The 23,899-nt window shown below is 34.9% G+C and overlaps 1 protein-coding gene across 1 annotated transcript in view; it reads left to right on the top strand.

Annotated features, from left to right (window-relative positions):
- The window catches only part of ZGRF1 (zinc finger GRF-type containing 1), an 81,203-nt gene that overhangs the window by 12,782 nt on the left and 44,522 nt on the right, over positions 1–23,899 (top strand). The window contains exons 6-8 of the mRNA XM_036764929.1: positions 535–2,275; positions 8,866–8,945; positions 16,926–17,003. Of these exons, the coding sequence (XP_036620824.1) occupies positions 535–2,275; positions 8,866–8,945; positions 16,926–17,003 (1,899 nt within the window). The remainder of the gene's footprint in view (positions 1–534; positions 2,276–8,865; positions 8,946–16,925; positions 17,004–23,899) is intronic.

The raw sequence follows: 23,899 nt of genomic DNA on the forward strand, positions 1-23,899 counted from the left end.
TTCCCACATCTTCTCCAACATTTATCATTTTCCTATTTTGTCATGTTAGCCAATCTGATAGGTGTGATGTAGTACCTCAGAGTTGTTTTGATTTGCATTTCTCTAATCAATAGTGATTTAGAGCATATTTCATATGATTATAGATAGCTTTAATTTCCTCTGAAAACTGCCTGTTCATATCCTTTGATCATTTATCAATTGGAGAATGACTTGAATTCTTGTAAATCTGACTCAGTTCTCTATGTATTTTAGAAATGAGGCCTTTATCAGAGACACTAGTTATAAAAATTCTTTCCCCATTTTCTGCTTCCCTCCTAATCTTGGTTGCATTGGCTTTGTTTGTGCAAAAACTTCTCAATTTAATGTAATCAAAATTATCCATTTTGCATCTCATAATGTTCTCTATCTCTTGTTTGGTCGTAAATTCCTAATAATTTTTTTTTAACAAAGTGAAAACATTGCTTTTCCATTGTCAAATCATTTAAAATTTTCTGTGAAAGTGTGGTGCAGCTAATGTTATTTTTATACCCTTAGGGATTCCAAGGACCACGTCAGGTGCCAAAGAAGATGGCAACTATAGAAAATCGTGAATCAGCTATATCAGTTCCGTCTAAGGAGTCTTATCCTACTTTTTCTTCTCTGTTCTCTTGCACACCTCCATTGTTTTCTACTACTGGAAAGAAAAATAGAGACACTGTTATGCCATCTGACTGTACAAGTGTCAATGAGTACCAGAATAGCAACACCAATGATATGTCTATCTCCTTACTTCTTTCAACTACACCCATCACTTCTAACCAGACAGTGTTCTCTGATGAAGATGATTGTTCTTTTCTCAATTCTGCAACTAGGAAATCAGATGTTTCATTGGAGCCTGAGTACATGAAAGAAGATTATCTGATAGCCAGAGGCTCAGCCACTTCTCAAAATGTCAGGAGCAAAGAACAGATTTTAGCACTTTTAAAGTCCAAATCAACTCCTACTTTGGAAGTTGTAGACTATTTTTCTCCTGTACAGTTAACAGAAGAAGTAAAAGGCTCACTTAAACCACAGTGCATAACAGGAAGGGAAGAAGAGATCACTGAAATGAATAGCACAAAAAATATCCCTCACCAGTGTCATTTAGAAAATAATGTAAGAAAAAGAAGCCGCTGGGATATTTATTTGCCAAAGAGTTTATCTGTAAGTTCTTCTGATGTAAGTGATACTAAAGGGAAATTAAAGGACCAAGATGACAGTTTAGATTTGGATTTGAAAGGTCCTTTTGAACAAAAGGAGATGCATTTCTTTGGAACTGGTTCTGAAAAAAAGGTTGTGAATAAGACAGACAGTCAAATAGATAATGATAACCAAACCACCTATAATCAGAAAACAAATTTTCAAGTATCTTCATCCTGTCAAAGTGAGCTGGGAGCAAACTTACCACTTCTCTATAGCAATAATGAACACCATTGCTTATTATCAAAATCTAAGAGTGAAATGTTGTTCAACAATGATTATCCAAAATGCATAAAAGGATCTGTTTTCACTAGAGAAAATGTACAGGAACTACATAGACCTGGAGTGCCGGAAAGGGAGAGCCATCTAAAGCTTTCTTCTCAGCCAGAATGGGATTGTCCACAACTACAAAGAGATTCTTCTTGCATAAGTGATAATTTGGCCATATCTGATAATTTGGCCACATTTGTTTCTAAAACGAGAGCTGAAAATGAAAATATTAATACTAATACAGATTTGAATAGTAAACCAGAGACATTTATGGAGGTAACTTTCAATCTGGACAATTTTGATATCAGTGACCCTGAGGAAGAATCACAAAATGGCAACATCTTTCCCCTAGGTTCTGAGCATTGGCTAAAGAAAATTTCACCTGAGGACAAAATGTGCGTTGAACAGAAATTTGAGGATAGGGAGAACAGTCAAGAAGATGACAATGAACATTTGTCACATTTGGTAACAACTAATTCTAGTCCTCTAGCAAAATTTCCCATTAAGAAAACTCTATCTTCACAGATTTGTACTGAAACTTCAATAGATTTTGACAAATTTGGAAAAGGTAATGAAACATCTTTCCTGATTAACTCAAACCTTCCTGATATAGAAAATGTTGAAAAAGAAATGACAGTGGATACATCAAATTTTGAAACATTAAGCAGAGGAACCAAATGGGATTCATCCTTAAAGCAGACCAATGATATAGCAATATGTGGTAATGGCCACTGTAATAAATCTGTCTGCCCAACTGTTACTGATTACGATCATGTACCCCCTCAAAGTAAGTCCAAAGACATTGAAAACACATTACATCTGCCCTCTCTATTGAGCACAAGCATGACTCAGACTTCTGAAGACAACATGCTATCATTCACTGAAGACAGTGGATATGATAGTATTTTAGGAAATTACTTGCAGGATAAACCATTGCCAATTAAGAATGATAGCCTGCCACTTTCAAATACCGATCAGAATTGTGATTCTGATTCTGAACGGGACACATTTGATATATCAAGCACTCAAATTACTAACACCCCCTTTTGGGGAAAAAAGCATTCTATTTCCAAAGAAATAGACTTACATGAATTTGAGGATACAGAAAATATGAAGAGTTTACAAAATAAGGTAGAAACTAACAAAGAATGCAGGAAATATTGGGATAGTGCTGGAAATCGCTTTGGATTTACTGAGTTAGTTAACAGCATGTCCCTTTTAAGGTCCCTGACTGAACATACTACAGCTTTGGAAAGCTTAGAAAAATTGAAAGAGAGAAATCCTGATTTGAAGCATCATAGAGTTCAGCTGACATCTGAGCCAGTCAAAAGTACAGGTTAGAACGATTTCCTTAAATTTGGGGATGCTCTTTATTAATAAAATAGACACAAAAATAAAACAAAAATATTTGCATAGGTTCTTTTCATTTTAATGACCATCCTTTCTAGGACAGAATTTTAAATTGAAATTGCCTTGGAAGAACATGTGTAACATGACTTACTTTCTTTTCTATATGACTTCTTTTTGTGTCACTGTAGAAACTACCTCATAGCCATGGCAATTTAAGGAAAACAAATGAATTGTGGCTGAATACTATGCATTAATTAGTTGTTAGATAAAAATAAACTCCAGTGAAGTCATATTTGGATAATTCCTTGTGTCCTAAAGGTAACTTAGTCTTTTCAATCAAAAGAGCAAAGCATATATGCTTTTGTCAAAATCTGAGGATAGAAGGTTTAATCTTTAACAAGTATGAGAAGGGGCAGGGCAGCTAGGTGGCACAGTGAGTAGAGCACCAGCCCTGGAGTCCAGAGGACCTGAGTTCAAATCTGACCTCAGACACTTTGACACACTTACTAGCTGTGTGACCCTGGGCAAGTTACTTGACCCCAATTGCCCTGCCTTCCCCCCCTCCAAAAAAAAAAATGAAACAAGCATGGGAAGGGGAAAAAAAAAACATTTGTAACTGGTAACAGACTAGAAAAGATAAGAGAAAGATCAATAATTTAAGAAGCTTATAAACAAAATCCATGTTGCTAGAATTTTCAAAAAGAGCTAGGGAAACATATCTTTGTATTGACCAAGGTAAAAATCATCCAAAATCTATAGGTAGTTGTCACAAATCTAGATTAAGATCTGTTCTACAATAGAATGTTGGTTGAATGATATGATTAATATCTTATAAAAGTGCAATTTAACAACAACTATTCCCAAATCATCAAAATAACTTGTCAACAGAGATATGCAAGATTAAATAGCCTTAAGATATTTATCTCCTACCCATCATGTTAGTAAAAACTGGAAAACTCGTTGTTGGAACACAAGTTTGGCAAAGTCTAAGATAAGTAGCAGCCCAGGTCAGTTAGAATAGCCTCACCACCAGAAAATTGGCCATCAGGTGATAAACTTTTTTTGGCCACAGCTCTTCACAAAGATGTTTTCTTTGAGTTTGGATAGCTTCTAGTCTGTGTTGGTTAGAGGAAACACCCATTTCAAAGAAATGACCAGTGTCCCAAAATACTGAAGTTAAAATCCGTGCCTGCAGTGGCAAATATGTTTTAAAATTTAACAAAAAGGGGAAAATGTAAGATTAATGAATTGAATATTGAGAACCAGGAAATATGGTAGTTCGAAAATAAAGATTATATTTTGTTGGTTAGATAGTGTCTAGGCTATGAAAAGATTTACAGCCACATCTGTCCTTGAGGAAACTAGATGATTTCAGAATTGTGAAAGATTGTAATGATACAAAATAATTTTAAAATCTCCATCTTGATCTATTGCTTTGAAATCCAAGGGGAAAAAAGTTTTTTTTCTAGCCAAAATATTCCTCTAAAGTATTTGTGAGTTTAAAGAGTTAAGTGACCTTTATTAAGGGGGAAAATAGGGCAGAGAAGAGACTGTCATGTAACATGGTAAATAAGGTCTACAAATTTTAGATTTGTATTTTTAAAATTCTTGGTAAACAGGATTTATGTGAGGAATAAAAACAAGACTAAAGGTCACTAAAACAACAAATTGTTAGCACAAAAATTTGCATGTCATAATGAAAGAGAATGTGTATGTGAACGCATTTTTAACAGATGGTGTTATTATGGATCCTAATTTAGATTTTCTTTATTGCATTAAAAAGACATTATTATGCAGTCTTTCAAATAGAACTAAAATTGACAAGGCTTCCTAAAACATCTGGAATATTAACTGGCATTATAATCCCCCCAAATCTGAGGCTGAATTTGAATGTTGGTTCAGTGTTGTTATCAACAGATGATTGGATAAAGTAGAAACCACTAGAGATTTTGCATTATGTTAGAATGATGCTGGAAATTTTTCTGGGTAACTTCAATTAGCAAACCAGTAATTTTTATGGGTAATAGATGCTTATCCAATTGGACAAACATTAGTCAATTTTGTTGGCCCTTATCTTCCTAAACTGAACGCTGTGATTTGTTAAATTAGTCTTGTTAGAGGTTGTTAGTACATCAGCAATGTTATTATTTTTAAAGAATCCTAACTTATTCCAAGGATGGAGTAAGCATAAATAGAGTGAATCACTTTTCTAGGCTTTTCAGTTTGATTTGCCAGTATCCTCTAATGAAGTATCAAGTAAGCAGACCCTTAGTTTGGGAATACCAGATTAACCAACTTGTTGATCACAGTGTTGATAATTATTACTCAACTGAGGGATAGTAAGTATAGCAGCCAAAACACAATCTTAACAATTCTGGGGAACATAACAGTATGCTATTCTACACAGATGAATATTAATTGTATATTTGTAGTATTATAAAAATTAGAATTGTGAAAGTATTGTTTTTATTTATGTGTTGTGAAGGATAACTATATTAGAATAGTTGTTTCAAAATGTTCCATTAAGAATCATTAATTTTGGTAATAATATATTAAAGGATTGATGCTATTTTATAATTCTGAAATAATTTATGATCTTCAAAATTAAGATGAGAAAAATATGGTAAGGAAAAACATGTTAAGAGAAACTAAATATGGCTAGAGAAATAATATAAAATCATAAAGGTACATGACATGATGCTTTCAAGGAATTTCATGATCACTAGAAACTTTTTACTTTGGGAAAAAAATCTAAAATTTGATGTTCTGTCTTTTGACTGGCAGAGAAAGGTAATTTTTTCTGTGGTTTAAGTACATTCCTTTTAAAAGAATGGACATTTCTGAAACAATTTGGAATATTTGAATTTATTAAACAGCACAAATGACTAATTTAAACTTGTTTTGTAGAGTAAGAGGGAATTAATTTTATAATTCATTTGAAACTTGTTACAGTACTTGTTTCATTACAGTAATCTCTGCTTCAGAAATGTTTGTATAATAGCTGAGATAATGTCAATTTAGAATTTAATTTCATTGCAATTATAGATAAAAGCAGTTCTTTCATGTAATTTTTTTTTGGAGGAGATATACCATAGAAATGATTCTAAGTACTAAAGTCAATGTATTTCATTTTTGCTAATTATATTTCTGGAATTTAAAAAGAAAATTATGAAATCAGAATAAGAGTCTTAAATACTGAAGTTTGATACCAGAAATAACTGCTATCCTTTTGTGACTGTAATAATCACTTTCCAAACTTCATTTTCCTGTGTTTATAAAACTAAAATTCTTATACATGGGATTTCTCATTTGAGGGGGAAAAAAATCATAGTTTTTATGATAAGTTTGGAAGTAAATTCCTGTTAAAAGAATTGTTTTTCCAAAAATTTTCCAAAATAATTTGGATATTTCAATTTTTACTGATTGGTTGTTCTCTTACTCATACATCAAAACTAGAAATTAAATTCAGTGACAAATTTATATTAATATAAAACTTGAATTTTTCCTCAAATGAATATGGATTCCAATTGCCTCACTCGTCATAGAATCATAATTTCAGAGTTGGAGAAGACCATAGAAATCATCAAGGCACATCTCTCCATTTTTATAGATAAGGAAACTGAGGCCCAGAGAAGTTAAGATATTTTTCCAAGGTCACATAGATAGAGTTAGAAGCATTGGTGGATTTGGACTCCACCAAAAGCCACCTTTCTCCTTACAACATTGTAGTTATCCTAAGTATCCCTCTCTCTCCAAGAAAGTCATCCTACATAAGAAATAGTACTTAGAAAGGAAAAAAAAAATGAGCACAACTGATCAACACATTGAAAAAGTCCCAGAATTTGTGCAATGAGTAGCATCTATGGACCTCTTATTCTATGAAAGGGCGGTTGGAGAGTGTCCTCTCATATCCCTTCGTTAGAGTAATGAAGATATTTGTCAAATAATTCAGTTACTCTCTTGATTTTTTCTTATGCGTAGTTCTTTTTGTTTACATAATTGTGCTTGCTAAGCATATTGTTTTCTTGGCTCTGCTTACTTCACTTTGCATCAGTTCATATAGATTTTTTTCCATGCTTCTCTGTATTCATCACATACATCATTTCTTACAGCAGAGTAATATCCTACTATATTCATGTACTACAATTTGTTTAGCCCTTTCCCAATTGAAGGGCATCTACTTTGTTTCCAATTCTTTGCTACCACAAAAAGTGCTACTATAAATATTTTGGGGACTTTCTTCTTAACAGAACAAAAGCCATTCCCCAATAGATCTTTTTGATGTATCAACCTAGTAGTGGCATCTTTGGGTCAAAGATATTTTAGTCACTTTGTTTGCTTAATTCTATATTGCTTATTAAAATTGTACTGATTCACAGCTCCACCAACAATGCACTAGCGTGCCTGTCTTTCCACAACCTTTCCAAAATTGAGCATTCCTATGTTTTGTCATCTTTGTCATCTTTTTCTAGGTGTGGGGTGAAAGCTCAAGGTTGTTCTGTGTATTTCTCATTATTAGTGATTTGGAGTATTCATTGGTTAACAATTTGTAATTCCTTTGAGAATCATTCGTATCTTTGGCCCCTTATCTATTGGGGAATGGCTTGTCTTTCCTATATCTCTTAGTTGTGTATATATCTTGGATGCCAAATTCTTATCAGAGAAATATATTACGGATTCCTCCTACTTCCACCCCCAGTCCTCCTGCTTCCCTTATTATCCTAGGTGCAATAATTTTTTTTTTTTTGTGGTGATGCTTTTCAGTTTTGTGTAATCAAAATGATCGGTTTTTTATTTTGTAATTGCCTCTGTCCCTTGTTCAGTTAAGAATATGTGTTTTACCCGTAGCTGTGAAAGGTGTGAAAGCTGCTACACTTTTTTATTAATAGTATGTTGTTTAATATTCAGGACACAGAACCATTTTGAATTTATTGTGAGATGTAGCATAAGATAATTAGTCCAAGCCTAATGCTTTCCAGTTTTCTGATATATTGAATACTAGGTTGTCGAGTTCCATTGTTTCTGTTTGTGGTCCAATCTATTCTGCTTCTTTATTTTTAACCAATACTGCATAGCTTTGATGATTGATCCTTTATAACATAATTTAAGTTCTGGAAGTGCTGTTCTCTTTTTATTACTATCCTTTTCACTATTCTCTTGATATTAGTTAGATAGATAGATATGGATATACATATATATATATATATATATATATATATATATATATATATATATATAACAACAAATATATTTAGAGGAACACTTTTCCTATTTGTAAATCAGCTGCAACATGACATAATAAGCAGTGAAACAGTTATGGGGGGAAGGGTAACTTATTTGTTTATAGTTCTTTAGGATCAATTAGTTAGACCATAAGGTTTCATCATGTCAGAATTAGCTGACAATATATTGCATCCTGTCTAGAAACTATAATGATTTAAAAAGTGTGATTATTCATGTATTGTCATAAAATAATTTATTGTGAAGAATATATGTATATATAACTAGGGATGGCAGATGAATAGATTTCATCCTATTTTTAATGTTAGTGAATATATATATATATATATTTACTTAAATATAGAACCCTTTTTATGATTTTACTGCTTAATTGCAGTTTATAAAAATAATTTATTGGTGGTCCCTGTAGTGCTATTAATAAATTTACCAACTCAAAAAAAAAAAAAGCTCAATGGTAACCAGTAAGTCTTAGCAGTAGAACACTGATGGAACAGGGAAGGGACTACAGCAATAGCAACCGGCCAGGATAGCACTGAAAATAAGACTCTGTGTCTTCTTTAAACTTGTTTGTACTAGGTTACCCATCCCCTTTCTAGTGTTTATTTCATCTTCAATGAATTTGCGAAAACGCTATCTGTTAAAATTTAAAATGTAATCATAATAGCTTTTAATCAAAATAATTTTCAAATAATATTTTACACATCACTTTCAGTTTTAGGTGTAAAGTTTTATTTGCATTTTAACATAGTACAGATAATCTAAACAGTATACTTCTGTCCATTGTAGCCAAGAAACAATTTGCAGAAGTGTGCTATTCATCAGATACACCAGAGCCCCTTAATCTGTATCAAGATTCTACTCAACAGGTAATTCATTTTTATCAGTGCTCTTGTCTTTTATGAATCTATATTCAGATTGTCTATTGCCAGTTTTAATTGGAACATAGACCATTTGTGTAAACCATTTCAACACATGTTCATTAAATACTAATAATGTGTAAGGGCACTTTGCTAGGCACTGTGGGAGAAGTGGGGAGAGGATTCTGATTAAGATGAATTCAACATTCTATCTCATAGAATTATTGTAGTGCAATTTCAGAGATCACATAATACAATTTTCTCATTTGATAGATGCAAAAACTTAAGATGAGTGAGTTATCTTACTCATGTGACCATCTCTTCCTCCCTCCACCCCATCCCCGAATAAGAGTAAAAAAGCTGGGATATGCTAAAACTTTAATGATGATGGCTCTCCCAGCTCTGCAGTCAACATGTCTGAAGCTTTGCTGGAATTAGAGCTGATGGGATTAAAAAATCATATGGTCCAACCTCCTTAACAGGCTGAGTTGTCTAAGGCCAAGGTCATCCAATTAGTTAGTGGCAGATTTGTCATAGACTCAGATTAGAGATGGAAAAAACACCCCCTCACCCCCATTTTACAGTTGGGGAAATTAAGCCACGAAGATGTTGGGGTACTTGCCTAAGGTCACACAGGTAAGGAGTGGGATGGCCATAATTTGAATCCACGTGTTCTGATGCTGTCAGTGTACTTTCCAGTGTGCCATACTATCTATCTCCCTAAACTTTCTCTTTTCATATATTTATAAAAATATGTGTATATATTTATATTTATATATGTATATGTGTGTATATATAAGTACATATATATAGGCATATATGTGCATGTGAGTGTTGACTATATATGTGTATATATAGGTATATGTGTATAAATAGATGTGTGTGTGTGTGTGTGTGTGTGTGTGTGTGTGTGTGTGTGTGTTGATGGAGGAAAGAAATCCATTCCAGGCATGGAGGAAGGCATGAGCAAAGTATGTTGAGTATGACCCCCCCTCAAGAAGCAATAAAACAGGAGGATTCTGGGAAGATGGCAGAGTAGGTCAGAAAATTCCAAACTCTCAAGATTTCCCGCCACAAAAGAGTTAAAATAGCACCTTAGGGCAAACAAAGTGTGGGTGGAGACAAAGAAGAACAGGGGCACAAGCAGGATCTTCCTGGGACAGTTTGAGATCTGAAGAAAAATCCCAGTACAGGGTTTGGTCCCTGCAAGGAGTAAACACCTCCAGGTTTGGTTCCGTTTTAACAACAAGCAGCAAGTCGCTTAAACAACTAGTGGCAAGTCCTGGGGTTAGTTGGTCTAAGAGGCTGCCTCGGCCCCGCCACTGGAACTTTTCACCCCTGGATATTGAGAGGAGTCATGCGTTTGAACCCAGGAAGATTGAGGGAACCTCTGCTGATGAGGAACGCCAGACCCAGCTGTGCTGCAAAGGGTAGTGGGGGCAAGAAGGAACCATCACATGCCCAGTGAGTGCAGAAGTAGTGAGGCAAAAAGCCCCTGGCTGTGGGCACTTATAGGAGGTTGGAGGTTTGGCTTTGGTTCCAGGCTAGGAGGGATAACTGAAGATCTGGGGCAGGAGGTACCATTTCCTATACCCCAGGGCTAGAGGTGATTACAAAAATCAAGTTACTACCACAAAAAAAAAAATGCACAGGCAAAGGAGAAAGAATCCAACCATAAAGAAATAATTAAAGAAAATTGTTCTGAAGCGTTAGAACAAGGCAGGGAAGTAGACATAGAGAAAATCCAGCGAACACCACTTTAAAGAGATCCTATGAGGAAAACTCATAGGAATATCATAGTCAAATTCCAAATCCCCAGCTCAAGGATAAAATACTAAAAGCATCAAGATTAAAACCGTTTAAATATGATGGTGCCACAATTAGAGTTACACAAGACCTAGCAGCAGAGACATTAAAGGCCTGCAGGTCTTGGAACACAATATATCGAAGAGCAAAAGGCCTGGGGCTTCAGCCGAAAATATCATAACCTTCAAATTTAAGCATTATCTTGAATGAAAAAAAAATGGACATTTGACAAACCCTCAGACTCTCAAGACTTTGTTTAAAAAACTTAACAGAATATTCAACATACAAGACCCGAGAGAAACATAAGGTAGATACCAAAGACTATTAGGGATTCATAAGGACAGACTATTTACCTTTTATGTAACATAAAATCTAAAATGTAGGTCTGAGATTCTTATTAATAATTATCGAGCTCATAAGAAAGAGGGGGATAAACCTGACTATGATATGAATTTAAAAAGTAAAATCATTTAGAAAGCTAAAAACAGTAACCATTTTATACAAAAGAGGTGCAAGGGGAAGAAAGGATACAGGGGATTTAGATGGGGAGGAAGGCTGTTAGTTCTGGTAACCTGCTTTCATTGGGAATGGGTTTAAGAGGGAACAAAACATATATATTTAGAAGAGTACAACAGTCTTCTAAATTTAAAAGAAATAAAATAGTAGGGGTATAGTGAGGGGGGAGAGGACAAGGGAGGCATTAGGATAAGGGAGGGATTTTTAGAGGGGAGAATGAGGGAATAGGTAAAAAGAGTTTAGATTAATGGGGATGGAGGGATAGGGGAGGGATCCTTAGAGGGGTGAAAGGCAAGTAATAGGGCAGGGCGGGTGGTGGAGGAGGGGTGTAGGCAAGTAATAGGAAGGCGATGTAGTGAGTAGAAGTAAAGTAGAAGAGGCAGGAGGGATAGGAAACAAGATATGTATAAACATAAAGACAGGAGTAGAGTATGCTTGGGAAAGTATATGTCTGATAATGCATGTATATATGTACAAGTGTATGTATATATCTGTATGTGTATGTATATATCGAGAAACATATCTAAATTATATTGTAGCCTTCAGCAGGGTGGGGAGAGGGGGAAAAAAAGAACAAAGTTAACAGAGTGCGCAGCAGAGAACAAAAGAAAACACAAGGAAGCAAAGAAAAGATGGACAATTCTCAACACAAGGTGTATTATTTATCATACAGGCTTTCTTGAAATGAAAATTTATTGTCGCATATTTTGAATCTTCTCCAAAGTTCTGCTATGCACATGACATGCTTTTTTTCCCTTTCTTTATATTTAAGTTTCAACATTTAAGTTTTTGATATGTTTTTGTTTCTTTTCTCTATTATGTATTTGTATTCTGGTAAAATATAATAAAAAAAAGAAAAAATTTTTTTAAAAATATAAAAAAAGAAGCAATAAAACAAAATCAAAAGAATGAAAGAATAGAAGAAAATGTGCAATATCTCATAGAAAATAGGTCCAGGAGAGATAATTTAAGAATTGGACTACCTGAAAGCCATCATTAGAAAAAGAGCCTAGAAATCATCTTTCAAGAAATATCAAATAGACCAGAGGGTAAAATCAAAATTGAAAGAATCCATCGATCACTTTCTGAAAGTTCCCAAAAAGAAAACTCCCAGGAATATTATAGCCAAATTTCAGAGCTCCCAGATCAAGGAGAAAATAAGAAACAATTCAGATATCCTGTAGTCACAGTCTAGATAACACAAGATTTAGAAGCTTCTGCATTAAAGGATCAGAGGGTTTGGAATATGATATTCCACAAGGCAAAGGAGTTAGGATTGCATTGTTGATCAAAAGACCAGAGCTGAATAGAAAACTTGACTTTCAAATACAAGACTCAAGAGAAGTGTAGAAAGGTAAACACAAAAGAGAAATCATAAGGAATTCAATAATGTCAGACTGTTTACATTCCTACATGGGAAGATGATACTCCTAAGAACTTTCTCATTATTAGGGCAGTTAGAAGGAGTATACATATAAACAGAGGGCATGGGCATGAGTTGAATATGGTGGGATGGTATCTAAAAAAATAAAATGAAGGGGTTATAGAGGAATGGTCTGGGAGGAGGGGGAAGGGAAAGCTAGAATGGAGTAAATTGTCTCACATAAAAGAGGCACAAAAAAGAGCTTTTACAGTGGAGGGGGAAATGGAGGAAGTGGGCAGGAACACTTGAACCTTAGTCTCATCATAATTGGCCCAAAGAGGGAATAACATACACATTCAGTTTGGTCTTACCAAGTCTGTCTTTACACTATAGGAAAGTAAAAAGAGAAGGGGAGCAGGGCTGATAGAAGAGGGATTGTGGGAGGTGGTAGTTGGAAGCAAAACACTTTTGAGGATGGACAGGGGATAGGAGAGAGAGTAGAATAAATGGGGAGAGAATAGGATGGAGGGAAATACACAGTAATCACATTATAGCAAGTATCTGATAAAGGTTTTGTTTTTCAAACATAGAGAACTGAGACAAATTTATAAGAATGAGAGCCAGTCTCCAGTTGCAAGTGGTCAGAGGATATGAACAGTTTTCAGATGAAGTCAAAGCTATCTATAGTCATATGAAAAAATATTCCAAATCACTATTGATTAGAGAAATGCAATTTAAAACACCTCTCAGGTACCACTTCATACCTATCAGATTGACTAATAGGACAGAAAAGAAAAATGACAAATGTTGGAGAGGATGTGGGGAAATTGAGACACTAAAGCACTGTTGGTAGAGTGGTGAACTGATCCAACCATTCTGCAAAGCAATTTGGAACTATACCCAAAGGGCTATAAAACTGTGTACCCTTTGACCCATCAATACCACTACTAGGTCTGTATCCCAGAGAGATTAAAAAAAGGGAAAAGGACCCATATGTACAAAAATATTCATGGCAGCTCTTTTAGTGATATCAAGAAATTGGAAATTGAGGGGGATGCCCATCAATTAGGGAATGGCTGAACAAGCTGTGGTATATGATTGTGATGGAATACTATTGTGCTATAAAAACTAACATGCGGGATGCTTTCAGGAGAAACCTGGAAAGACTTACATGAACTGATGCAAAGTGAAGTGAGCAGAACCAGGAGAACAGTGTATACAGTAACGGCGATGGTGTATGGTGATCAGAGTGAATGGATGTAGCTATTCTTAGCAATACAATGATCCAAGACAATTCCTAAGGACCTGTGACAAAAAATGCTTTCCATCTCCAGAGAAAGACCTGATGGAGTCTCAAAGCATACTTTTTTTTACTTTTTTTCTTTGTTTTCTTTTACAACATAATTAATATTGATATATGTTTTGCATGACTGCACATGTATAACCTGTGTCAAATTGCTTGCCTTCTCAATGGAGGGAGGGAGAAAGGGAGAGAGAGACGAAGAGAATTAGGAACTCAAGGTTTTAAGAAACGAATGTTAAAAAAATTTTTTTTTACATTATATCGCCAATGCGATACCTTACAGGTTTGAATCACGAGATATAACAGACTCTCTAGCTCAAAGATGAAACGAAGACATTTATTCAAACACCAGAATGCCAAATCCATCATAGTAATAAAGAAGTTTATAACACATTACCGATGCAGGGGGCACTGCCATCCCCAAGCCTTCCCTCTGTCAGGCCTCCCCACAAACAAGCTCCCTTCAGCAAAATCACTCCCTCTCTCACTCATGCTAGCTACTCTGCCTATGCCTGCCTCTCTCTCTCCCAGCTCTGAGGGCTCTCACTTTCTGCTCCACCCCTTCCAATTCTACTGGGTTTGGCAAGCTCCTCCCACCACAGGCTCCATATGACTCAGGCTTCCATGTGACTCGACTCAAAGCAGGTCACATAGGCCTATTAGTCTATTAATGGATGGGAAAGATCTTCCCATTCTCATTAACATAACATACATGTAGTGGGGGGAAAATTAATTATTTTAAAAATTTAAAAAAGAAATACCCTCTTCATGTGCATTGGGGAGCCCTTCCCATTTCTCATGACCCCCAAGAACTGCTTGCATGGTAGTTATACCTTTTGACATTATAATAAAGGCACTATCTGAAGAAATGTACTGTACTTCCACCTTTGTGTGTTGAACAATTGTCTATTTTAGTAGTCTATTTTATGCCCAATTTAATTTGTTAAACTTGAAAAACTCAGTAACTTCTCTTCACAAATATAGTTTAGATAAGAAGGTATGATTATTCTGACACAAATGAATAACCTTGATAAGTTAAATGTGACTATTGTCTTATATTTTACATTGCAAGAAAGTTAATTATTAAACCTAGAAAAAAATTTTAACTATTCTCTCTTAGTTTTTTTCTTCTTTAAAAGAAAATTCTCCAAATCTACATGAATGATGGATTTGGTGGTTGACAAGTTACATACTCAACAATTTACTATTGTATTAAGGGAACAATTACTTAAATGTGAAAATCACGATCTTCTAACCAAGATTTGGTTATCAGTTAGTAAAGAGCTTAACAAATTCTAAACATAAGGTCTTTATGGCACCTAGAAATTTTAATGTGATGACTAGTATCTTTGATGAAATTTTACCCCAAATTATAGACATGTACTTTTTTCTCTGTGTGAGTATGTATGTGTTCTTATTTTTGCCACAGTAACTTGGGGAAGAAAATCTGCAGCCTGGACTATGCCACTCCATAGACAGTTATATGCATCAGGCTCAGGCTAAGGTTTTTTATTTTCTATTAATTGCTCCAGCTCAGAGTTGGATTCCCTTAATACAGTAGAGGGAAGGAGTGAGAGCCACTAGGACTTCCTCCTTTTTTCCTTGATATATTTGACTCAGGAAGAATCTTGGCCATATTTTTTGAACCTTCCTAGAGGATTCTTCAAGACCTTTTTTTTAGAACAGATAGGATCCTAATTTGAGTCTCAACCTGAGATTTGAAATCCACATTCTACAGAAACAAGTTGTTCTCCAGTTTTGTTTTTCATTCTTTGAAAGCTGAAAATTTCAACTATTGTCTGAATTGCTGAACTGACTTCTGGATTTAAAAGTTGTTGAAAGAATGCTAGACTCGAAATTAGAGGCCTGGCTCCTTTCCTTCAAGTTACTTTGGCACTTTGAAAGAAAGATCTACAGTTTCATTTGTGTAGTCATGTTTTCCACTTATGCATAAACTAGCCTCTCCAGATTTTACAAGTTGCCGTAACTGAAAAATTTGTCACCTAGTGGCTGCAATCTGGCAATTAGAAGACTATCAGTTGACAGACTTTTTTTTTTTCTTTTTCCGGGCCTGTACTTGAAAACTTCCAGAATTATTAAAGAGATAGCTTGGCTTGTACTGTACTGACATAGCCTTCAAAAACTCAAGTTCATTTCCATTCCACAATTAGGCACCAGAATAGAATATTAATTTATTCATCTGTACAGTTGGGATAATACTTACCCGACCTACTTCACAGGGTTGTTGTGGTGAATGTGCTTTGTAAACAGAATCACAGAATTTGAGTTAGAAAGGACCTCCATGGCTATTTAGTCCAATTACATGCCTGAAAGGAATCCCCACTATAATATATCCAACCAGTGATCGTCCAGCCTCTGCCCAAAATCCTCCAAGAAAGGGAAAACTACCACCTCTTGAAGCAATCTAGTCTGCATTTAGACTGCCCTAATTGTTAGTAGTTGTTAGGTCAAGCTTACTTTTGCCTCTTTGCCATATCCATTGATTGTTCCTGGCTTTCCCCTGTGGGACTAAATCTAATCACTCTTGTGCATGAGAGATCGTCCTACCTTCAAATACTTCCACATAGCCATCATGTTTTCTTTTAGCTTCCAGGCTGAACATCCCTCATTCCGTCAACTGAACCTCATGTAGTGTTTACTCAAGGCCCTTCATTATGCTGGTCGCCCTCTGCAACTTTGGAGTCAGGAAGGCCCAAGTTCCAGTCTTGCCTCTGATGCATTCTGTCTATACGATACTGCACGAATCACTTAAACTCTCACTATTCTAGGCAACTCTGAGACTCTAAGTTGTAGAAGAGTTGGTGATCTGCATTGGTGAAGGCAGTTTCCTCACTAGGAACTCCTTACACTAATGAAATCACAAGTATAGACCTTGTCTCTCCCCCATCACAATAAATAAAAAATCAAGTATCATGAACTGGTCAAGGCCTGACATATCCTCCAGATTCTAGCTAACATGCTTATTGGTATTTTCTTTCAGTCCTCAAAAGATGAAGAAGAGAGTGCTTTTGTAGCTCTCATTCCGAAGGAAAAAGAGAGGAGCTCCTATAAACCTAAGGTACAAATTATGAAGAACTATTCAAATCACCTTGTCGATTTCCAAACATTTCTTGACATTTGTCCCAGCCATCAGTTCTTCTAATCAGAACACCCTTGACCAAAATGACATAATATCATTTAAAGAGTGATAAGAATATTTTTATGGCCATTTCTTTTTTATGTTGAAGTCTTCCTTTTTAGTAGTTAGTTCATACATATTCTATCTACCAGCTCTATCAAAGGAATAAAAGATGGCAAAAATGTAGTGGTTAGCTGGCCACAGAGTCAGAAGACTTGATAGCAGGGCCTGCCTCTTAACTCATACTGGCTGTGTGATTCTAGGCAGGTTACCTCTCCCCTCTGTGTCTCAAGCAACTCTATAGGTGGCAGAATAGTCCATGATTGGCATTGTAGAGGAAGCTCCTCCTCACTAGAGCTTGCTATGTCGATGAAATCGCAAGTTTAGTTTTTTAAAAATCAGGTACTTTTCATAATAGCATAGTATATTTTATATATAAAGTTTCTCTTTTGAAATAACATAAAATAGAGATAATTAATGAACAAGGTCTATGCATCTGTATAGATCAGGGGTTCTCAACTTAGGGTATGTTAACTTGTTTTAAAAAATATTTGGTAACTTTCAAAATAATTGGTTTCCTTTGTAATCCTGCATGTTTTGTGTGTTTAAAACTGTTATTCTGAAAAGGAAGGGGGTTGATAGGCTTCCCTTGACTGCCAAAGGAGTCCAAAATGCAAAAAAAGGTTAAGAACACTTAGTATAAACTTTCCTCTGTATCTAGAACGTATTTCCACTCACTTTAATCTTTCTCTCTTAAGCCTCCATCCAGAAATGATCCAGTTTCACCAATTTCTCATCCTTTTTTGATTGATCTCCCTTATGTACATCTCAAATTCAAACTTTTGTTATAGGTTATTTCTTATCCCTTTATTAGAGCGAACTTTCTTGAGACTGCGGTCTTTGTCATCATTCATCTTTTATCTAAGTAAGCAAATTTGATGCTATTGGACATAGCCATTTGAAAGAGATGATCTAAATGTACAATTGGAAACATGGTATATGGAAATAAAGTTTAAACCAAAACCTTTTTTTTCACCCTGAGCTGAGAGCATAGCCAAGAAAAACAAATTCCCACATTGACCAAGTCAAAAACATAGGTTTCATTCCTCACTTTAAGTCTATCGTCCATCTCTGTCAGGAGTTATTTAGTATGTTTTATGATGAGTCCTGGATTTTGTTGTTACAATATAAATTGTTCTCCTGGTTCTGCTTACTTCACTCTGCATTAGTTCATACAAGGCTTCCCAGGTTTCTTTGAAACAGTCCCTTCGGTCATTTCTTTAGTACATTCATACACCTTAACTTGTTCAGTCATTCTCCAGTTGACATTTGCCCTCTTAGATTTCAGTTCTTTGCCGCTTCAAAAAGAGCTTCTACAAATATTTTTCTACGTATGGGTCCTTTCCTTTCATCAAATGTTATTGATGGCCTTCCTCTGGTTCTTTTAATATTTCATGGACTCCAGTACAACAGTTGGGCTTTTCATCCCTTCCTCCTCCTAAGCAACTAGCCCTTCGTTTCCAGTTATCCACATCCTTCATGATGCTTTTTTCATCATTTCCTGTATGTAAGTCATCTTTGGCAATTTGATGTTCTCCTTGGATGTGTCTAGAGTCTTGACAAAGTTCAGCTGAAATTCTGATTCTTTTGAAATGGTGATTATCCATAATTTGTAGTCATGTAATATTATTGGGAGAATAATGGGTGTTGAAAAATTGAACTTTTGCAGCAAAGAGCTGCTTGCAATGGAAGTGTTACACTAAAGCTTGATCTCTTTCTGTTTTGTTCTGGTCCCATCACATTGCCTTTTAGCATCTAACAAAGGCATATTTATGTGTAGATGTATCTCTCTTTCTCTCACCATATATATTGTATGTCTATCATATGTTATATGTGTATATGTTTGTATATATATACACACACATACATATATGGAGCGGGGGAGAAATAACTCAATAGGCAGCCCACCCAACTACATGTTATTGGCAGTCAGTATTTTTCATATGCTATTTTTACAATTTGTATAGTTAGATTATCTCTTTCAAATGGCTGTCCCCATTAAATTGTGAGCTTCTTGAGGGTAGGAACTGTTTTTGCCAGTTTTTGTTTTTAACATCCCCATTGTTTAGCACAGTGCTTGGCATATAGTAGGCACTTAATAAATGCTCATTGACTTATTGACTTCTCATCTCACTAAGATGCCTGTGTTGTTCTGGAACTTGATGCGCAATGTCGTCTGCACATATCAGCATTTAGAGAGTCTTAACAGGAATTATTCTTCTATTTGGAATCTCTATAATACTCTTTGATACTGATGAATATCTATAGATGAACATAAGACTCCTTATTTGTTTTATGCCTCACTGAACAAGTAATCTCTATGGTCATATCTGTCACAAAATCTTGTGTGGTTTTAATACGAATGCGGAAGATGCTTTGAGGACAAAGTTACAGCTGTTTACTTCTCTTAAATTAAATGCTATTTTAAAATCAGTAGAAAATAGACGCAGCATCATCTTCTCTTTTTCACTCCCTTAATTGTGGGGAAATAAAGCTGTGATTTGCTGCAGAAAACTATCCTCCTAGTTCCCATGTTTTTTGTTTTTTTAAAAGATTCTCTCAGTGGGTACCCAGATAATTTTAAAATATTTTTGTAGAGATGAGAAAATTGTTACTATATAGTTTTTTGGGGGGGAGGGCCAAAAGAGTTCTTTGACCTTCTTTTCTATACTTTGAGATGCTATTAAAAATGATTTCTGAGTATTTTCTGCCTCATGTATTTATACATGAATCCTACTGCTTCTCTTAACTTCCTTTTCTTCAATTCCAATGCCACTTTTCTATACAGTACATTGGTGACTGAGGGGGGAAAGTTCAAATTTGGTGATTAGCAGTAACAGCAGAATCACCAAGTTTGGACTTTCCCCCCTCAGTAACCTCAAAGTATAGAAAAAAGTTTTGTTGAAGTACTCTATAGGCAATGACCTGTAAATCAGTTATTAATATATTCACTTGTGATGGGAGCAGAAATTAGATTTCTGGCTTTAGGATATAATCCTACCCCTGGAGCCCATTAGGAATTTGAAACAAATCCTTAGCAGGGAAACAGAAGGCTCTTTTCCTATGTGGATTTTAAAAATATATAATTCCCAGTACAATAGGATAAAAGGAAGTATTTTAACAAGTAAGAGAATGATTTATGTTTCTTTATGTTCAAAAGAAAATCTTCCTCAGTTGTTGCCTGTGTAGCATGTTAGGGGTCTTATTTTCCTTTTAAATTTGTGGTTTAGAGTTTCTTTATTATTATTTATTATTAAATTTTAGTAAATCTTAATTCATTGTTTTGCCAATTTGTTATTTAGAAATAAATCCTTTATGTTTCCCTTTAAATATCGTAGGTAAAATGTCATAGGATTTAGAACTGGAAGGGCCATTGGAGATCATCTAACCAAACACCTCATTTTATAAATAAGGAAACTGAGGATCATTGAGGGAAGTGACTTGCCCAAGGTCACAACATAGTGAGTAGCAGAGAATTCAAAGCCAGGTCCTCTGATTCTAAATCTAGTGTTCTTTCTCCCACATCTTGCTGCCTCTCTTTATTAGTTTCTTACAGAATGGAAAAAAATGATCACCTCCTTTATAACACTAGGACCCCCTATGAAGGCAGCAGAGAAAGGCTCAGGGTCACCAAACAATCCCCAGGGATAGAAGAGTTACAGGAGCCTTCACAGTATTTCCATTCTAACCTTTGCTCCCAAAGCATCTAGTCTGTTCAGGCCACTCTCTCTCTTTCTCCCTCCCTACCCTACAACCTGGTTCTTACCAAGACATCCCTTTGCCTATAAGTGTTCAGAGCTCTTTGCAAAACAAAACACACAGGGTTGGTTGGCTCTGTTCATTTTTTAGTTATTCCTTTTAACTTTCAAGAATTCGTCTATTATACATCTTGAGGATTTATCATATATATTCTAGACAAAACCAGAACAGTTAATTCCTCTTATACTTAGTTTCTTTTTTAAATTTATTATTTAGTTATTCTCTATTTATACCTTAGGATAGAATAGCATATGTTTCCTGGGTTTTAACATTTGAGTAATTTGGCCATTACTTTCTAGTAATAGATAAGATTCAATGCTTTAGTAATTATTCATCCTTGATGACATTTTATAGAAGACTGAGCTATGTATTTTCTAAATAGGCATTATAAATGGATTCATCTTCCTTTTGCATTTTAAATACTTTCACTTTTAATATGTTTCTAGCCAGTTGAGTTTCAGGGACACCGAGTTGCAGGATCAGCTTCTAGTGAGGTAATGGTCAGAGGACCATGTTCCCAGCTGGAGTGGAATCAATATCCAGATAATGTGGAGTACGAGAGCTTCACAGAAGGGCCTTGCTTTTTGACACCAGAGTTGCCTAGTAGTTGTATGATGATTGACTTCTTACAGGTAAAAATATTTCCTATGCTTGCATCTCAGCACATCATTTTTCCTTATTCAGACACCAAAATACATTCTGTGAAGAGAGTAATACCAGCAAAAGTAGTTGTAGAGCTGAATCATAGTACATTGGCAGAAAACTTCAGATAAAAATAATTAGGATTGAAAAAAAATCACTTTAAAGATCACTTTTTAGGAAAAAGTATTCAAAGAATTGTTACTTTTTGCATAAAAGGATAGTAATTAATGGAAATGGTAATTGGTCCACTAAAGAAAATGCTCACCGTTTTAAACCAAAATACAAATGCATAAAAGTATGTAGAGTAATGCCTCTTGTGGAAGTCTATATGCATGGTAATAAATGTTTTAATAGAAAAAGTCTGATCCAGAGTTGTAAATAATCTCAGAATTTAGTCTATTGAAATGAACCCTAAATTGAATATAGCCAGCTCTTGATTTGGCTCCAAGTGGAATGTTTCCACACTGTTTTAGAGCTTTCTCCATTTACTATACCATTAGGCAATTAAGAGTCAAACCTTGAGGTTGATTGGAAAGGGTGAGAGTCTATATGTTTAAGTGTGTGTATGTATGTGTGTGTGTCTGTATATATATCTATAGATAGGTATATAGATATATAGATACACACAAACACACATATATATGTATCAGTGTCTTTTTTCTGAATATGTTTGTCAGATGTGCCTCACATATACCATTTGAATACAAATTATTATAATTGTACCTAACATTTGTATTACATGTTATGTTTTTCAAAGATTTTCCCTATTATGTCATTTATCCTCATTAAATCCTTCATGGTAAGTAGGACAGATGTTTATCCCCATTTAATGGATGGAGACACTGACATACAGAGAACTGAAATAGATTGCCCAATGTCAGTGGTACTGCCACGAACAGAATTGAGTTTTCCTGGCTTCTAATCTAGCTTTTTTTCCATATACATATGTTGAATCTATAATTATTTTTTTTCCTGTTAATCTTTAACAGGACTTAGTGATTTCTCTGAAAATTTTCAGGGGAAATGATTTGTTATTGTGAATCCTGGATCTCTCTATTTCCTGCTTTCATGAAATACGTTAAAAACTTATGATGTCTATTGCTTCTGGCCATCTTATTTTTTAAGATTTAATTTTATTCTTTTGGCTAAAAATGTTATTTTCGTTTCTCTCCCACCTATACCTTCATTTATCATTTGGCTGTATAAACAATGGACATTGGACAAAAGCAAACAAAAGAGGAATTTCTTCCTCCTTGAAAAATAAAATCCTTGTTAGCAAATACACAAAGCTAAACAAAACAAATTCCCACATTGGCCATGTCCAAAAATACATATTCCAAATATATGTATAAATAAATATATTTTGTTCATTGAGTCTATCTTTTGCTTGTCTGGAGGTGGATAGAATACTTTCTAATTGCTTCTCTAAAATCTTGGTTGAGAATTGTGTTCATCAGAGTTCACGAATCTTTCAAAGTTGCTTGTCTTTATGGTATTGTTGCTAGCATATAAATTGTTCTTCTGGTTCTGTTTATTTCGCTCTGCATCAGTTCATACAAGTCTTCCCAGATCTCTTGGAGCCATCCCTTCAATCATTTTTACAGTGTTCTATTATATCCATATACCTTAATTTTTTCAGCCACTCCCAAGTTGATGCCCTCTACCTTAGTTTTCAGTTCTTTGCTGTTACAAAAAGCTACTGTAAATATTTTGGTATATATGGATCCATTTCCTTCTTGTTTCTTCTCTTTGGAGTTTAGACCTATGAGTGGTATTGCTAGATCAAAGAGTATACACAGTTCATTAATTTTTTGGTTCTGGATTGCTTTCCAGAATGGTTGGACCAATTCAGAGCTCTACAAATAGCGTTGATATGCCTGTTTTCCCATAGCCACTCCAACATTTGTTATTTTTTCCTTCCTTGTCAACTTTGCCAATCTGAATAGTGTGAAGTAGAACTTTAGACTTGCTTGATTTGCTTGTTTTTTTATATTTGAAAGTGATTTGAAGTATTTTTTCATATGACTATTAAAAGCTTAAATTTCTTCCTGAGAAGCTTACTATTCATATCCTTTGATCATTTATCATTTGGACAATGGCTTTTACTCTTACAAATTTGAATCAGTTCCTTAGACATCTTGGAAATGAAACCTTTATCAGAAAAACTTGCCATGAAGAGTTTTTTTCTACCATTTACCTATTTCCCTTATTTTGTCTGCATTGGTTTTATTTGTGCAAAACCTTTTTGATTTCATGTAATAAGAATTGTCCATTTAATCTTTGGTGACCTTCTCTATCATCCTGTTTTGTCTATAACTTTTCCCCTAGCCATAAATATGAAAGGTTATTTCTTCCTTTCTCTCCTCCAATTTGTT

The sequence above is a fragment of the Trichosurus vulpecula genome, chromosome 6 (assembly GCF_011100635.1).
Source record: "Trichosurus vulpecula isolate mTriVul1 chromosome 6, mTriVul1.pri, whole genome shotgun sequence".
In the NCBI taxonomy this organism is placed as follows: domain Eukaryota; kingdom Metazoa; phylum Chordata; class Mammalia; order Diprotodontia; family Phalangeridae; genus Trichosurus; species Trichosurus vulpecula.